The sequence below is a fragment of the Notolepis coatsorum genome (assembly GCF_963971535.1).
Source record: "Notolepis coatsorum genome assembly, chromosome: 14".
Taxonomy (NCBI): domain Eukaryota; kingdom Metazoa; phylum Chordata; class Actinopteri; order Aulopiformes; family Paralepididae; genus Notolepis; species Notolepis coatsorum.
In genome coordinates, this window is record NC_140178.1 from 30,898,584 (window position 1) to 30,915,431 (window position 16,848).

Genomic DNA, 16,848 nt, shown 5'->3' on the forward strand with positions numbered 1-16,848 from the left:
ATAATTACAACAAAATATGAACTTCAACCAAGACCAAGGCAAAAACCTAGAAGAATCAATTGCACTGAATGATTGCAATTGCATGAAGTTAAAAGATGAAGGTTAATTTAATTTACTTGTACTATTGTTATTGCACATACCGCACAGTATATTGTAAATAAATACCCTTTTTATTCTATCAATTGTTGCTTTTTATACTGTATACTTACAAGCAACAGTTGCGATTGGAAGATCAGGAGACGAGGGCGGGGTTTGACTGTTTGTAGGCGGAGCATCCCCTTCAGCAATGAGCGCGAGAAGGAAGCAGACATTATAAACAATAAGACGAGGAGAGTTAAGGAAAGAATTAGTTATCTTTAATGCTTTAGGGTACAAGTACAATACTACAGCAGACCTTTAAAAAGACTATATGCCGATTCAAAAAGGCTGAAAATTTTCACATCACCTGTAACAACTCAAAACATGACTAGGTGAAATGTCAAAAAAAACGAAACGATTTTCTAAATTAAAACAGTCAATGAAAAATATTCAGTTCAGTATTTTGTCCCATTAAATAAAAACAAGCATGTTGTGAACAATCAAGGTGAAATATTAAATTACATTGAAGCACCATTTCAAGAATGAGGATATTGAAATAAATAATTGGCCTTTGTGTGCATAATATGCACCATCATATAGAGACAGTACAATTTCATGGTAGAGTTATGTAAGGCTATGAAGTCACACTGAACCCCCCCCCCCCCCCTAAAGTTGTTAAATGGAGCAGCATCATCACAACATGAGTGGAATGCTCACAAGACTTCTACGAGAAACAGGAAATAATTACAATTACATACAAAAACCTACAGGTACCTCAATTTGAAAAACACAAAATAACTGGCTGTAACCATAGAGGTGATTGACAGTAGGTTTGTCTCGCTGTTCTTCCATCGCCGCTCAACCCTAGAAGAAATGAAGGAGGCCAAATCAAGAAAAAACGTCAGGCTCGTTCCGGTAGTTTTGGTGTAACATAGTCTGATGACTTTATTTTTTTTTAAGTGATAATCTTTATTAGAAATATTCCAGACCGTTGACCGTGGAGAAGGTAAATCCACATTATGAGGACCTCGTCTTGTACTACACTGTACCGTGATCCATATATTACCACCCTCGTCGCTATTCTCGGGAGCAGCTGCGGTTTGCGCGTACCACCCTACGCCCCCGGCGGAGCTGTCCTGGAGGGGACACTGTTCACGCCTCATTTATGCACCGCCAACTATGATCTTAATCCAATTTGGCATGACGATGTTCATACAATCAGGTATGAAGTAACACATGGTACCCAACGATACTCTCCACTCACTGCTTGCCTGCCAAACACATGTACGTACATACGTACGTACACACACGCACACGAATACACATGCATTCACATACAAATTGAGCAACCAAAAAAAAAATCCCATAAAACTGTGTAGCATACTGTTAAGTACAAAACGAGGGTAAACTGCTTTGACAGGTGTTGCAAAAAGTCACAAGAACATATTACAGAATTAGGCACAAAGCTGCCTATTTGAAACTCGTCAATACAAGTACCAGCTATGTGTTTTGGTGCTCCCGTTTCTACTGCCATACCTTGTAGAGAAAAAACCATACAGCTATGTTACAGTACAGTAAAAGGGTTTTCAATATTTATAGGGATTGCAGGTTCAATGTCCTAATCACAAACTTGTTTTTCAATTTGGCATTCTCTACAAGCGCTGATAGCACATTTTATCAAAATAAATAAATATGTTGTTTCACCCACTTCACTGTTATAAATCCCTCTACAAGACATTCATATAATAACAGTCTATCAAAAAAACTGATTAGGAAAAACGCCAGTAATCACTTAATAGGCGTCGAAAACTGGTAGACTGTGTAAATTACAAGGTTTAAAAAAAAACATTTTGTAGCTGAAATAATCCCCTTGAGCAGAATAATGTACATGTATACACAGCCTAAGTTCCAGTGAGCTTAGGTAGATATAAATTAGTCTGAGTATTGGAGGTCTAGGTCCACTGTCCCATCGGTCACCACAAGTCTTACTCTCTTGGGCTTTGTAGCACCCACTGAGTGGGAGGACGAGGCAGGTCCATGGTGGGACATTGGTGGGTGGTCCCCAGGCTGGCACTGTTGCTGCGTGTCCTTCCTGCAATGATCATCCTGTCCCTTGAGCCCCGAAAAGCCCCCCGGAGTAAAAGCGGGCGAGTTCGACTGCTGAGGTCCACAGGGCTCAAGGACTAGCCTCCCCTGGGTGCCCGAGGGTTCCATCAGACAGTGGTAGGTATAGTTTGTAGACCCTAAGCCGGGGTAAGTCATACCTTCTGCACCGTCCCGGAGACCCAGGGTCAATGAATGGTCTCCGCTGAAGTTGAGCACATAAGGGGGGCCGCCTTGATATCCGTAAGGGAAAGAGGCCGAGGGTGCGGAAGAAGAGGACTGGCTCTTGTCTGTTGGTGCCGACATGACAGGGGGCGTCCGGTGGGCCACTTGATGGCTATTGTGCTGAGAGATGGAGGGAGGGAGCAATGTGCCAAAAGTAAAATCGAAAGGGTCTTGCTGAGTGTAACACATCTGGTGTTTGTCGGGGGCTGGCGACCCAAACTTACCCGGGTTCAAACTCTTGCCCTGTGGCGTGTCATGACTTTCTGACGCGTGGCTGGGAAAGATGAAGGGTCTTGGAAGAGCAGAGAAGTTCTTGTGTGAAAAGTTGGCCTCTATGCTTTGGGGTTTTTCAGATATCTTGCTTTTATTGGAAGACTGGGAGAACACCGGGTGGCATTTGTTACTATGAGGATTTGACTTAATGGTGTTGTGGGATGAACTATGGTAACCTACATCTTTTTCAAACATAAATCCATGAGCTGAAAGGTTACCTTTACGGATGTCTGTGACAGTATCCATTTTCAGGCTCTGCTGTGTCCTCTTATTATCACTGCATTTTTCACTCTGTATTTTAGATGCGACCGAATGGCTGCCAGCAGCTAGACTGTCTTTGCAGGGGGCACTATACAAATTCTGACTCGGCTTCCCGCCTTGATACTTAAGAACCCGCTGGATAACAGAGGAGTTCTTGTCTGGGAAATTGAACAGATTGTCTGCGGGATTGGGATTTTTCACAGTGAAGAGTTGAGAGGATGACAATTTGTTAGCCATTTGAGGCGAGTGGACGGACTTGCTCGAAGCGCTGTGGGACACCGCTCTGATTGTGTTTGGCTGATTAATGGGGAACGATTTTGCTTTGTTGGGAAAGCTCACACGATGGAAGGGCCCCTGGGTTTTGAGGTGGGACTGGGCCTTTGATTGGCTGGTGCAAGCGTGGATACCGCTACCCTGACTAGTAGGATGAACTGGAATAATGTGAGACTGGGACATGACAGCAGCAGAGGTTGAAGTCAACAACCGTGGCTTGTTTACTAAAGGCATGGGCTGTGTTTTGGGATCCTCTTTGGACAATTGCATCCCAGGATTTCTATTCAAACTTCGATCAATAGCGCTCATCTCTGCGTTGTTCGGAGCTGTAAAACCGAAGCCCGCGTTGAGCGGGTGTTTGTCTTTGGTGGGATCCTTCACTTCGCACTCCAGAGGAAGAGAGTCACTTTTGCTAGTAATGAGACCAGGGAAAAATGGCAGTTCCTCACTACTGAAGTTGGGGTCCGGACTGGGTGTGCCAAGGTATGGTGTTTCCGGGTCCCAGGCATCTGGGGGGCTATGAGAGAGGGGACTGCTGAAGGGGTCTGTACCTGGCTCCAACGAACAGAGATCAGATGGAGAGGTTGGGATTATGGTCTGCGGATGATAGTACCCCTCGAAACTGAGACACTGAAAGTCCAGGAGGTCCTCGCAGCAGTTTGTGAAGCTGGATTCGTTGGGAAGCATACCGTCTGGAGATGTGAAAGGGGGAGATTGGGACTGGCCCTGGTTGACAGAAGCAGAAGTACTGGGGTAAGCTGCAGTTGTCTTTTCTAAGACCTGAGATGCACACAAGCCTTCAGAGAGTTTGGAGAGACTGTTGTCAATCTGTTGGAGGGTATGACTGAGACAAGTGGTGGGCGTTTCCACAGTTCCAGTCTTATACGTTTTCTCCATTTTGTGCCTCGGCTTCCTTCCCCTGCTGCTCATATCCAGCACCGGCCTTTCAATTTTCCTATCTGGAGCAGACGGTGTAGCGTGAGTTTTAGCTTCATTAAGAGGTGAGGATAGAGACAAGGATGAGAGGGATAAGGATAAGGGCGGGGCTTCAGGTTTCATAGGAGCCGAGCCGCAGGCGAGTTGCTTACTAGTAGAAGGGAAATCTTCTTTGGCCTGGCCTGAAGCTACTAACCCTTTCCTCAGTTTCTCCATAAAATTACTCTTTATATCTTTCTCAAGCTCTGCTTTTATCTGCTTCACATCGTCCACCTCCCAAACATCCTCTACCTTTCTCCGTAGTTTAATTACCGGCAAGGACTCGTCGTCACAATCCAATTCGGGCTTGTGTTTGTGTAGTTGTGTTCCACTTTCAACACAGCAGCTACTCTTTAGAAGAGGCTCTACTTTTTCAGTTTTTTGGCTTTCTAGAGGCACGGTCTCATCAGGCTTCTTATCATCCTCTTTCTTTTCTAACACCGGCTTAACTGCCCCTACAACCTCACCATCTAGCTTCTTGTCAACCCCCGCCATATCCTCATGAGAACCGCCATGTTCACCGCCTGCCGCCTGCTCAACATTTCCGACGTCTTGGTCCTGGTCCGGGTTTAAGCCGGCAGCGAAAACTGCCCCCTGACTTTCCCTCAACCTCTGACCTCTCCTTTTCAAACGATGCAATCTGCCCTTTGACCTCATGCTAGCTTGTACGTGTGCCTGAGCTGCCGCCATCTCCATGTTCAACATTGATAAAGAATCCATGATGCCCTTGAAAGGGTCCTGCGTCTGCGACTTCAGCTCCTCCTCTGTTTTCATTAACAGATCCTCACCCCCGGGTCTCTCCATCTCCCACACCTTCCCCCTCTTCCTCTTGAAGAGGATCTTGAAACACTGCTGCTTGTCCATCTCATCCTCCGTACAGGTTTGGGGGGATAATGCATTTTCGGCTTCATCCTCCATTTCCGCTTGACTTTTATTTGTCTCGTTTCCGGTATGTGGGGATATTTGAGCAGGACTCGCGTCTTCTTCGTCCTTGGCAGGCTCGTCATCCTCAAGTCCTCCATGCCTCTCCAATTGACACCTTCTAACTCTCCTCAGTGGGCGGCTTTGTTGAACTTTGTTAGCTCTGGAGCGAAGCACCCGGGTGACGTAACTTTGTTTTAAAGTCCCTTTGGGGGTTAACTTCTCAGATTGGACCAGCGGTTTCTTATGTCTGCCTTTGCTGTCCCTCGTCGTTATGCCGATCTCTTCTGAACATAGACCGAGGTCCTGCCTCTCCTCTATGGAAGATTTTGATTCCGAGACTTTAGAGGCTTGGTCAGAAACGGGGAAATTGAAACTCTGTTCAGAGTCCAAATCGACAGAATTTCGGAACATGCGTTTCTTCAGAGGAATGTTGGACTGTATGTGCATCTGTGGAACGGGATCTGTATGTTGATTCATTGTGGTCTTCACTGGAGTCGACGGCTCCTGATAAGACGGTAGTGGGTTAGGGCATGTTGTGAGTAACGCATTGCTTTGTGATGATTTGACCTGTAAACGATCCTGGTTTAACATAGTCTTAAAGCTGGGTAAGACTTGTGGGTTAAAGGGTTCCTTGATGCTTACTTGTTTCTCTTCAGCTTTACCCCGAGGCCTTCTCCTTCTTCTGGTTGCCATCTGCTCCTGCGCTGCACAGGCCAACCCATCTCTGTGTACTTCAGATGACTCTTGTCCTCTCTCAATACAGGTCTGTGTTACTCCGTCATGTCCACTTGCTTTATGTGCCGAGGTAGAAATATACTTTCCTGCACAGTCTCCCCCTAATCGCTCATTGCTATCAGTTCTCCCTTTCCTTAGGATATCTGAGAGTAGAACCCTTGGTTGTTTTAAGATGATGCCCTCCTTAAATGCGAACGCGTTGCACAACTTTGCAGCCATTTCGCTTCTATTTATTGTTCCTGATATTTTACAAACGTCCCCTTCCTTATCCGCATCCTTGATTTGATCAGTTTTCTTCTGTGCTCCTTGTGTCTCCCTATCACTCTCTGCCTCCTCTCTCCCTTCCAGTGTCCCTTTACTGTTACATCTAACAATTGGAGATATTACTGCATCAACACATTGTTCATCCGATCCATCTTTTCCTTTAATAGTCTGCGTATCCTTTTGTACACTACCCTGCTCTTCCAACGAGGCTGCCTGTATTTCAATGACCTTCTGATTTCCCCTTTCCTCAACATCCATAGCCTCACATGTCTGTCTCTTACTTGAATTTACTTCAACAGCCTTGAAATACATTTCCCTCACCCCTGTCTTACCTTCAGCTGTGGACGCCTCTGGGCTTCTTAATCGCTTCTGCTGAGATCTGGACTCTCTGGTTTCTGCCTGTGCTGTTTGGGTCAGTGATCTAGTCCGCTGCTCTCTTTGTACTGCACCTCTGGACGCTCTGGTTTCTGCCTGTGCCGCCTGGTTTGCTGGTCCTACTGTCACACTGGTTTCTGCCTGGTTTGCTGGTCCTACCGTCACACTGGTTTCTGCCTGGTTTGCTGGTCCTACCGTCACACTGGTTTCTGCCTGGTTCGCTGGTCCTACCGTCACACTGGTTTCTGCCTGGTTCGCTGGTCCTACCGTCACACTGGTTTCTGCCTGGTTTGCTAGTCCTGCCATGACTCTGGTTTCTGCCTGTGCTGTCTGAGCCACTGATCTTGTCCGCTGCTCTCTTTTTACTGCACCTCTGGATGCTCTGGTTTCTGCCTGTGCTGCCTGGTTCACTGGTCCTACTGTCACTCTAGTGTCTGCTTGTGCCACCAGGTTCACTGGTTCCACCGTCACTCCAGTTTCTGCCTGTGCTGCCTGGTTCACTGGTGCTACCATTGCTCTGGTTTCCGCTCGTGCCGTCTGGTTCACTGGTGCTACCATTGCTCTGGTTTCTGCTCGTGCTGCCTGGTTCACTGGTCTAACAGTCATTCTGGTTTCTGGCTGTATTGTCTGGGTCACTGATCTTTTCCGTAACTCTCTTTGTACTGTAGCTCTGGGTGCTCTGGTTTCTACCTCCGTTGTCGGGGTCACCGGTCTTACAGCTCTGGTTTCTACCTCCGTTGTCGGGGTCACCGGTCTTACAGCTCTGGTTTCTACCGCCGTTGTCTGGGTCACTGGTCTTACAGCTCTGGGTGCTCTGGTTTCTACCGCCGTTGTCTGGGTCACTGGTCCTACAGCTCTGGGTGCTCTAGTTTCTACCGCCGTTGTCTGGGTCACTGGTCCTACAGCTCTGGGTACTCTAGTTTCTACCGCCGTTGTCTGGGTCACTGGTCTTACTGCTCTGGGTGCTCTGGTTTCTACCGCCGTTGTCTGGGTCACTGGTCCTACAGCTCTTGGTGCTCTAGTTTCGACCTCAGTTGTCTGGGTCACCACTGGTCTTACAGCTCTAGGTGCTCTAGTTTCTACCGCCGTTGTCTGGGTCACTGGTCTTACAGCTCTGGGTGCTCTGGTTTCTACCGCCGTTGTCTGGGTCCCTGGTCCTACAGCTCTGGGTGCTCTAGTTTCGACCTCAGTTGTCTGGGTCACTGGTCCTACAGCTCTGGGTGCTCTAGTTTCTACCTCAGTTTTCTGGGTCACTGGTTTTACTGCTCTGGGTGCTCTGGTTTCTACCGCCGTTGTCTGGGTCACTGGTCCTACAGCTCTGGGTGCTCTAGTTTCTACCGCCGTTGTCTGGGTCACTGGTCCTACAGCTCTGGGTGCTCTGGTTTCTACCTCCGTTTTCTGGGTCACTGGTCTTACAGCTCTGGGTGCTCTGGTTTCTACCGCCGTTGTCTGGGTCACTGGTCCTACAGCTCTGGGTGCTCTAGTTTCTACCTCCGTTTTCTGGGTCACTGGTCTTACAACTCTGGGTGCTCTGGTTTCTACCTCCGTTGTCTGGGTCACTGGTCCTACAGCTCTGGGTGCTCTGGTTTCTACCTCCATTGTCTGGGTCACTGGTCCTACAGCTCTGGGTACTCTAGTTTCTACCGCCGTTGTCTGGGTCACTGGTCCTACAGCTCTGGGTGCTCTGGTTTCTACCTCCATTGTCTGGGTCACTGGTCCTACAGCTCTGGGTGCTCTAGTTTGTACCGCCGTTGTCTGGGTCACTGGTCCTACTGCTCTGGGTGCTCTGGTTTCTACCGCCGTTGTCTGGGTCACTGGTCTTACTGCTCTGGGTGCTCTGGTTTCTACCGCCGTTGTCTGGGTCACTGGTCTTACTGCTCTGGGTGCTCTGGTTTCTACCGCCGTTGTCTGGGTCACTGGTCCTACAGCTCTTGGTGCTCTGGTTTCTACCTCCGTTGTCTGGGTCACTGGTCTTACTGCTCTGGGTGCTCTGGTTTCTACCGCCGTTGTCTGGGTCACTGGTCCTACAGCTCTTGGTGCTCTGGTTTCTACCTCCATTGTCTGGGTCACTGGTCCTACAGCTCTGGGTGCTCTGGTTTCTACCTCCATTGTCTGGGTCACTGGTCTTACAGCTCTGGGTGCTCTGGTTTCTACCTCCGTTTTCTGGGTCACTGGTCTTACAACTCTGGGTGCTCTGGTTTCGACCTCCGTTGTCTGGGTCACTGGTCCTACAGCTCTGGGTGCTCTGGTTTCTACCTCCATTGTCTGGGTCACTGGTCCTACAGCTCTGGGTGCTCTGGTTTCTACCTCCATTGTCTGGGTCACTGGTCTTACAGCTCTGGGTGCTCTGGTTTCTACCTCCGTTTTCTGGGTCACTGGTCTTACAACTCTGGGTGCTCTGGTTTCGACCTCCGTTGTCTGGGTCACTGGTCCTACAGCTCTGGGTGCTCTGGTTTCTACCTCCATTGTCTGGGTCCCTGGTCCTACAGTCACTTTGCACTGTCCTCTTACCATCACCTTCCCCTGCTCCTCCTGAGAGGCTCTTTCTGCTTCTAAACTTCCTGGCACCGACAGCCTTGTCAAGTTCACTGTAAGGTACTGCTTTAGTGGTGTGAGTGGACCATCCCCGGCTTTATCTGAGTCGCTTTGACAAACTTCAACAATTTCCTTTGTGTCTTGGTTTATCAACTGGGATGGTGGATCTTGGACAGTTTTGTGCTCCTTTTCTCCAGTAGTGTGTTCATCTATCAAGAGGGGTGGTGGATCTTGGACAGTTTTGTGCTCCTTCTCCCCAACCACTACATTGTGAGTCGTGCTGATCTTGGGCCCATCTCCTCCAGTGTAGGTCCTGTTGCTGATGTAGGACACAGTGCTGCTGCTCTTGGTGCCTTCACCAATTGTTATGCAATCGCTGCTGTGACTTTGTGACTCTGCGGTCGACTCTGTGGTTGACTTTGTCGTCGACTCTGTGGTCGACTCTGCCTCTGTCGTCGGTTTGTGTATCTCATCTTGTTTCGGGGAATCTGCATTGTTGTTATTGTCTAGTTCAGTGGAGTTGCTAACGGTTGTGTTGATGTTGTCGCTGCACCCTGTATCGCCCGTGTGCACGTCTTGAACCTTGCTCCTTGTTCTCGTGGAGATCCTCGACTGGACAGTCTTAACGCCCAGCACTTTCAGGGGCATCCCGCTAAGGCTCGCACCAGCGTCTGCTGGGCTACCTTTCTCTTGAGAAGGCATTGAGGAGTCTAGAGTGAAAGGCTTCAAGTTGATCTCACTAGTAGTAGGTTTACCACTGCAAGCAATTCCACTGTCGTCCTTTTCTTCGCCCGCTTTATTTGTAGGGCACAGTTTATTCAGCGGCCTCTGTTTTGGCTTGGTGGCTTCCCGCAGTTGTAGCAAACCCCTCTCTTTGCTTTTTGGGTCCTTGCACTTCAGTAGAAAGTCGACTGTGTGGCGCCACACGCTGATCCTCAGGTCCCTCAGCGTGACTTGTGACAGAAGGGGAGCCGCCAGGCGCTGCTTGACTGAGGAAGATTTGAACGGGCGCTTCTCTTGTCTCCACTTCTTTGTCAATTTTCTGCTCATCAAGGCTTCTCTCTTTATCTGCTGCGTAAAGGAATTTCTCGAGGGGATGACTAAGAATGGGAAACATACAAAAAAAACAGAGTTTAACTTATGCTGCTCTAATACAAAAGCAGTCGTCACTGTTTAGAATGTGCTTGGAAATCTAAGAAATTTGAGCAGAGAAGTTTATTTCCAAGATCAAAATTTAGGAAATGCAAAAGAGATTTCACCCGAAACAAGACATTATAAATCCACAACCTAGCCAACACAATGCAATGGATTTGACATATGTAGTGAATATGTTGAAATATGATGTGTATTTGCCAAACAGTCACTTAAAGCTGCAGTAGGCAACGTCAGAGAAGTCAGTGAGTTTACCTGCCCAGCATAAATTGAGCACACTCTGTAGCCCGTGCAGCACACGTAACAAATATTTTCCAGACTGCCAGAAGCGCCAGTAACTTTAAGCCGAATTAAAAACATATATATTTCCCAACCTCTGATCGGCAGGTGGTTTTACGCCATGTGTACTTTTCGATGAGGAACACGTGGTGATGTTAGCTTTCCCAACGTGACCCCATGATCCCCACTTGGCATCAGCTCCCTGCATCAATAACCAATCAGGTGTGATGTTCCTGGGGTCTAACCAATCAGGTGTGATGTTCCTGGGGTCTAACCAATCAGGTGTGATGTTCCTGGGGTCGCACCACTTGACGCACTGATCAGAGGCTGGGGAATATATATAATTTTTTTTATTCAGCAAGGAAACCTTTCTTGCACGGGCTTAAAAAGTGAGGCAGAGCTTCCTTTATTTCTAGAGTAAACCCACTCTTGATAATTTCTCTGAAATTGCTGGAAAAGGGATGACTTGAAGATGCTAAGATGTCCTCATTTATGTCAGTGTAATTAGTTGTAACAAAACTGAATACTAACCACAACAAAAAAAAGCCAACTAAAGACATCAAAACAGTAGTCCCAGTGATCTGTGTCATGCTTTCATTTGGTCCAATCTGGGAATAGAAGCCTTGCACAGAATGTTTGTGTAGTTCTCTTTCTTCCAACATGGCTGCCATTGGTAACCAGTTTCAAAAGAAAATGCCTAATTTCTGTGCAGTGGTAGAGTAGGTACAATTCTGAATTCCACCCCCCCCCCCCCCCCCCAATCGAGACGCACAATTGTCATTGTCATAATGCACAGACCAGCGTGGACCTTCAATTTTCAATTTAAGTTATGACATCTAGTTATCAGCCCATGTGTTCGACATTGCCCCATTACAACTCCTCTCGCGAGTTCCACTGTTTGTGTCCAGTGAAGACGTGTTTGTGTGCGAGACGTGTCTGTGAAACACAAAACTGAAGACTATATAAGGCCTCACTGCCTCACTGAGCACAGAGTAACAGTATAAACTCTCATCTTCCTGGACATTTTACATAAACATTTTTGCTGCACATCTTACTGTATAATTATAACTGTATATTTTAGGCTGTATATACAAATTTTTTAATGTAAATCAGACTGTATTTTTATTCGTATTTTAGATTTTTGAGTGCATAAATGTTTATTGTGAGCGATCTGTAGTGCTGAATTTCCCTCTGGATCAATAAAGTGTGCCTATGAACTAACTGGCCTTATATCCGCAAAAAAGGTGAGCAAAATCTCTCTGCTCAATGATTTTAAGTAGCCAAAGGTTACACTATAAATATTCCACTGCATTAGCTGAAACAGAAACATCAAAAACCTGTGTATGTGTGTGTGTGTGTGTGTGTGTGTGTGTGTGTGTGTGTGTGTGTGTGAGAGAGAGAGAGAGAGTTTACTATAGGCTACTCTTTTTTTACATGGATTATCTTTTAACAATCCTGATGAAGAAAAAGTATTTTATTCAACAGGAAGATACTGCTATACATATATCAGTATCTTCCTATATATATATAAAAATATTATATATATATATTATATATATATACACTCACATTTACATTAGTCATTTAGCTGACACTTTTATCCAAAGTGATCCAGAGTTCTGTACAAGTCAGCAGGAACTGGAAGGCAGCGAAAGGTAAGTGATATTGTTTGTCAAACAGTGTCGAACTTGAGTGCTACTGCACTGTATAATAGTATAGACATTTTAGCATAGTACCGGTAGGTAGTAATGTAGGCATAGTGGATTACTTAGTAGCAAAGTGCATAATAGTAAAAGACAGTAAGAGCGTTAGTATTTCTTTTCTTTTCAGATATCGATTGAAGAAGTGTTTTTAATGGCAGAATATTGGGCATCATTTCAGCTGTCCTGACTGTGGTGGGAAGTTCATTCCAACATTGTGGAGCGAGAACCGAGAATAGCCTGCTTCGCTTTGATGTATAATAATAACCGTGAAAACCGCAATGTTTCCCCACACAATAATCGCATCATCAAAATCTCATATCTTGACATCCCTAGTGCCGTCACACGCCGTGCCACACGCCACGACACCCACCACCACAAGTAAATACTCTACCTGTGGGAAACACTGGATTTTTTTGTTGATATATTTCTATTATTGCTGTGCAATAATTCAAATGTGCATTCTAAACATTCCGTGAAAGGTCTCAATTCTCAGGCCCAGTTTCTCATCTCCCAATAATAGATTTGTGAAAATGCATCACTATTAGGGGTGAGGAAATAATGAAAACTGCCAGGCTAGGCCACACAATATAGAATCAATAGCTGTTATCACCCATCTAAAGCTCTGCCCTCTTTTCTCGATCCTCCAATCACAACCGTTGTTTGTTTGTCCGAGGATAGCAACGGTCAGGTCAATTGGAGGATCAAGAAAAGAGGGCGGGTTTGAGATAGGATTCGACAATGATATATAGAAAAAATCCTATGCAGGTCGTCACCTGAGTGTAGTCCTAGAATAACAGGCTTTGTAGCACAGCAGTAGCCCCTCCCTCTGTGTTGACGAAGGAATCTCTCTCGCAGACTATACTTCTGGCCCTCGGAGTCCTTGGATTCTTCACAGTCAGGCTGCTTCCCTCTGTGTTTGAAGTGACCCTCTCCTTTCCTATTAAACAAAGTAAGAAGCAGTAAATCACATGATACACCGGGTCTGTATCAGCAGAGAGCCAGACAATATTTCGAGCGCCTCTGGTAAAGGAGCGGCTTCTCGGGGGAAAAGAAAGGGGATTGGGAGCTGATCTAGCGAGCGGCGGTTTGGCGCTCTACACACCTCTCGCAGGTGCAGCATTCGCACATTTCGTTGCCTTCGCCGAAAAAGCTGGCGCCATAGTAACACGTGATCTCCTCCCCAGGTGAGATGGGTCGGATGACTTCCACACAGGCACCGTTCTTCTCACCGGGGACGAACTGTGGGCGGGAGAGAGAGAGATAGAGAGACAGAGGAGAGAGAGGGGAACAAAGACGAGGTTTGACATCGTTTGCCCCCAAGGTTGATACAGTACCTACTTCTACTGACACAGCAATAACAGAACAGAATGAGTAGAGGGTGTATAAAGGAGATTTTATTTCTGTGCCGATTCATATGAATTCAAGTTCATTTGAATGGGTTTTATTTTCAATATTCAAAAAACCAACACAACACAACGATAATAAATGTTACTGTAAGTCGCATATATATCGACCTTTAGCGAATCTCCAACCTTTTAAGTATAAGTGAACAATTAATACTGACGCTTACCTTGCAGTTTGGTTTGCAGTCTTCAACCCGGAACGAGGCCGAGCGATGGAGGGAGAAAACAAAGACGTTATTAGGACTGCAGCATTTCACTAATAACAGTCTTCATTTGTTGCACGAAAGGGTCCAAGATAAGGCGTTTCACTTCTTACAACCCATAACACTGGCAAAAAAAGCTTATCAGAAAACAAACTCTTAAGCAAAACTGAGTGAAAGAATTAACACACAAGTGTGATTGAATTTCACTTTCTTTCCTTTAGACGGATTATTATACCATGTAATGAAGGAATTCAAATCCAATTTATTATTATTATTTTATTTTAACGGCTCTGAAAGGTAGGCTAAATCTTCTAGGCTTAACTGCCGATAGGCGAATCATAGGATGAATGCTAATATACTGAATTTCAGATTAGGGGAGAATTCAGAGGACCCAATTGCCATACACCGTGTAATTGACCCATCTCAAACCCTGCCCTCTTTTCTTGATCCTCCAATCACAACTGTCGCTTCCCGTCAGAGGAAAGCTAGGCTGGTAAAGATATGCCTCCTAAAGTGTGTAAACGAAAGTACAGGGCTTCCCGTCAGAGGAAAGCTAGGCTGGTAAAGATATGCCTCCTAAAGTGTGTAAACACAAGCTTCCAATAATGGTGACTGTACTGTTCCCATGTGCAAGAGTTTGTTTGGACAGTCTGCCTTCTCTGTTAACGGGGCAAACTTATAGAACTCTCTGCCTACTGGCTTAAAACTGGAGTCCAATGCCAACGTCTTCAGCAGAGGATGGCTGAAATCAAAGCAGCAGTGCTCACATATTATGTAGACGCGGGCTGGTTTTGTTATTTTGATCATGGACTCTTGCTCTGGTAACTATTTGTTCTGATTTGTGATTTTAATTCTGTATTTTACTGTTAATTTTATTCTATCTTTTAGAAAAGCCTCAATGGACTAGTGTTGAAAACTAGCACTTGTGCTATAAACACACAAAACGGCCAATCTGGTCTGTCCACTGTGACTGGTCCAATGTAGCTGTGGTGTCCATTTTAAATAAACGTTTTCATTCATATTCCCCTCGAGACTCACGCGTACAGTACATGTAATGGTCACAATCATGCGTTTCACCAGAGGATTCGAGTACAGGTGTAACCAGGGCAACGAGGGATGAAACCCCCTGGAGCAGGTAGTAGGGGTGGGAGGGTAGGATCGATACAGCATAGTATCACAATTGTGCGTGCCAATATTACACCGATAAACTGATACACTGAAGTAGCGATTTAACCTCTTTTTTGTGCTTAACAATCCCATTTTGCTGCAGTAAAAATTATTGGAGTGAGGTGAACAGACTGAAAACGTTATCTTATTAGATGAAACATGTTGGGGACATCATTTACATAATTTTCACTTGAATAAATGTAATACATTGCAATACGTCGTAATATTATAGTATTGTGATCGTATCGTGGGGCCTCTGATGATTGAGATAGAAACAATCCTGTGCCCTCTTTTCTTGATTCTCCAATCACACAGTTGCGACAGTTGTGATTGGAGGATCAAGAAACGAAGGTGGGGCTTGAGATAGGTCCATTACAAAACAATCTCTCCAATCACCAAGGCACCCTAATGTCACAACATGCACATTCTATCTAAGAGGAAAATGGTGAGACAACAAGATGCCGTACGCAGGATTTCACGTTTCACGCCGTTGTCTCAAATGTCAACGGCATAAAGAATGTTCAAACAAGGTGATCCACAATCGTCGTGTTAACACATTCAGCGCCGGAGCTATATGGCGAATATAGGTATAGATGGCCACCGCTTTAATCAATGGGAGGACGGGGAGATTTGCAAGTGCTTAAAATATATCTTAAATTATGGCTATGGGTCTAATACACCCGTCGCTTATCAATGAGTTGCTTGCAGTCAACATGTACAAAACCGATTTTTTCATCTGTACATTTACGGTTTATACCGTTTTGAATACGAGTATAGTTTTGGTGATTTCTAGTAATTCCAGAGAAAGACGCGATAATAGCCCTTTAGTGGAATACACAAAACACGTTGTAATTTTTCGGCTGATTTACGAATTGTTTTCAAATAAATGCTAGATTATCGATAGTATATGTGTCCTCATGCACGATACAGAAGCGGGCTGAAAAATCGATTATCCGTGCATTGGTTGGCGCCAACGGCACGCACACATAGACACGTTGAGATCGCTGTGAAAGAAACATCTGATTAACCCAAGATTGGTAACATAGTCCTAACCTCACATCTGATGTCCTGCAAAAAGATTAATCCAATTCCAGATCACCAGTCCAAATATTGATCGCGTTTATTGATCCAACGTTATATATCCAAAACACATAATCCACACTGCTCAGTGTCCCCAGTCAATGTGGTATAACGATACTGCATGCCCAAGAAGGAAAACCTGGACCGGACTTTTTTTTTGAGCCAATCCAATGATGTGCAATACCATCCGGGAGACGATAGGCGGCGGTATTTGCCCTTTTGCGAGCTCAGACCCATTCCCAACGATAACATCAGGTTGGATGCATGGCCGCCTAGGCAGATTTTTTTACATTTAATGAACACCTGTATGTGCAATTTCCTGCAATATAGAGCCTTCAATCTTGACCAAAATAAAGCTGCTCTTTTCACTATAAAACTCAGTTTATATTGCAGTATGATAGCTATAATAACTTCACTGCGAGGGCTCTTTTAGCTAACGCTAGCTAGGCACGTATGATAGCCAATTACTATTATAATAATAATAATAATAATAACTTTCCCATCCTCCCAAAGCCCCTCCAGCCCCGTTCACATCCGCCGCACCAACAACAAGTAACAACAACAACTAATTGACGCTATCAATAGCCCCAGTGAGCGCGGCGGCTGAATGAATGAAAACTTTATTTAACAGATTGCAGAATGGGTAAAATACAGTACGGCTCAATACACACAATTGTTAAGGGGATGCAGACCAGAGAAAGACGTTTGTCTTGTTTACATCAGGGTCTGTGCTGCACCGAGTGAATCCACAGTCACTTGCTCCTCAATGGGAAACCAACCTAGATTTACCATGAAGGACTGGTTCTGGCCGAACCGTTCGTTATACAAGTATCACAGAGA

At 45.5% G+C, this 16,848-nt stretch overlaps 2 protein-coding genes across 3 annotated transcripts in view; both read right to left on the reverse strand.

Moving 5' to 3' along the window:
• Positions 1–334: 334 nt before the first annotated feature.
• Positions 335–7,044, reverse strand: LOC311239837 (uncharacterized protein; the record flags this gene model as incomplete). The annotated part of the gene is made up of 1 exon (XM_084328286.1): positions 335–7,044. One exon carries the CDS (start codon positions 7,042–7,044, stop codon positions 2,011–2,013), a length of 5,034 nt encoding a protein of 1,677 aa, XP_084184412.1. The 3' UTR covers positions 335–2,010.
• The window catches only part of LOC311240057 (uncharacterized protein), a 36,126-nt gene continuing 19,612 nt past the window's right edge, over positions 335–16,848 (reverse strand). For both annotated transcript variants that reach the window (XM_084328565.1, XM_084328564.1), the window contains exons 6-10: positions 13,726–13,745; positions 13,258–13,394; positions 12,929–13,092; positions 8,998–10,121; positions 335–942 (exon numbers count right to left, since the gene is read on the reverse strand). In XM_084328565.1, coding sequence (XP_084184691.1) covers positions 937–942; positions 8,998–10,121; positions 12,929–13,092; positions 13,258–13,394; positions 13,726–13,745 — 1,451 coding nt within the window. In that variant the 3' untranslated portion in view covers positions 335–936. The remainder of the gene's footprint in view (positions 943–8,997; positions 10,122–12,928; positions 13,093–13,257; positions 13,395–13,725; positions 13,746–16,848) is intronic.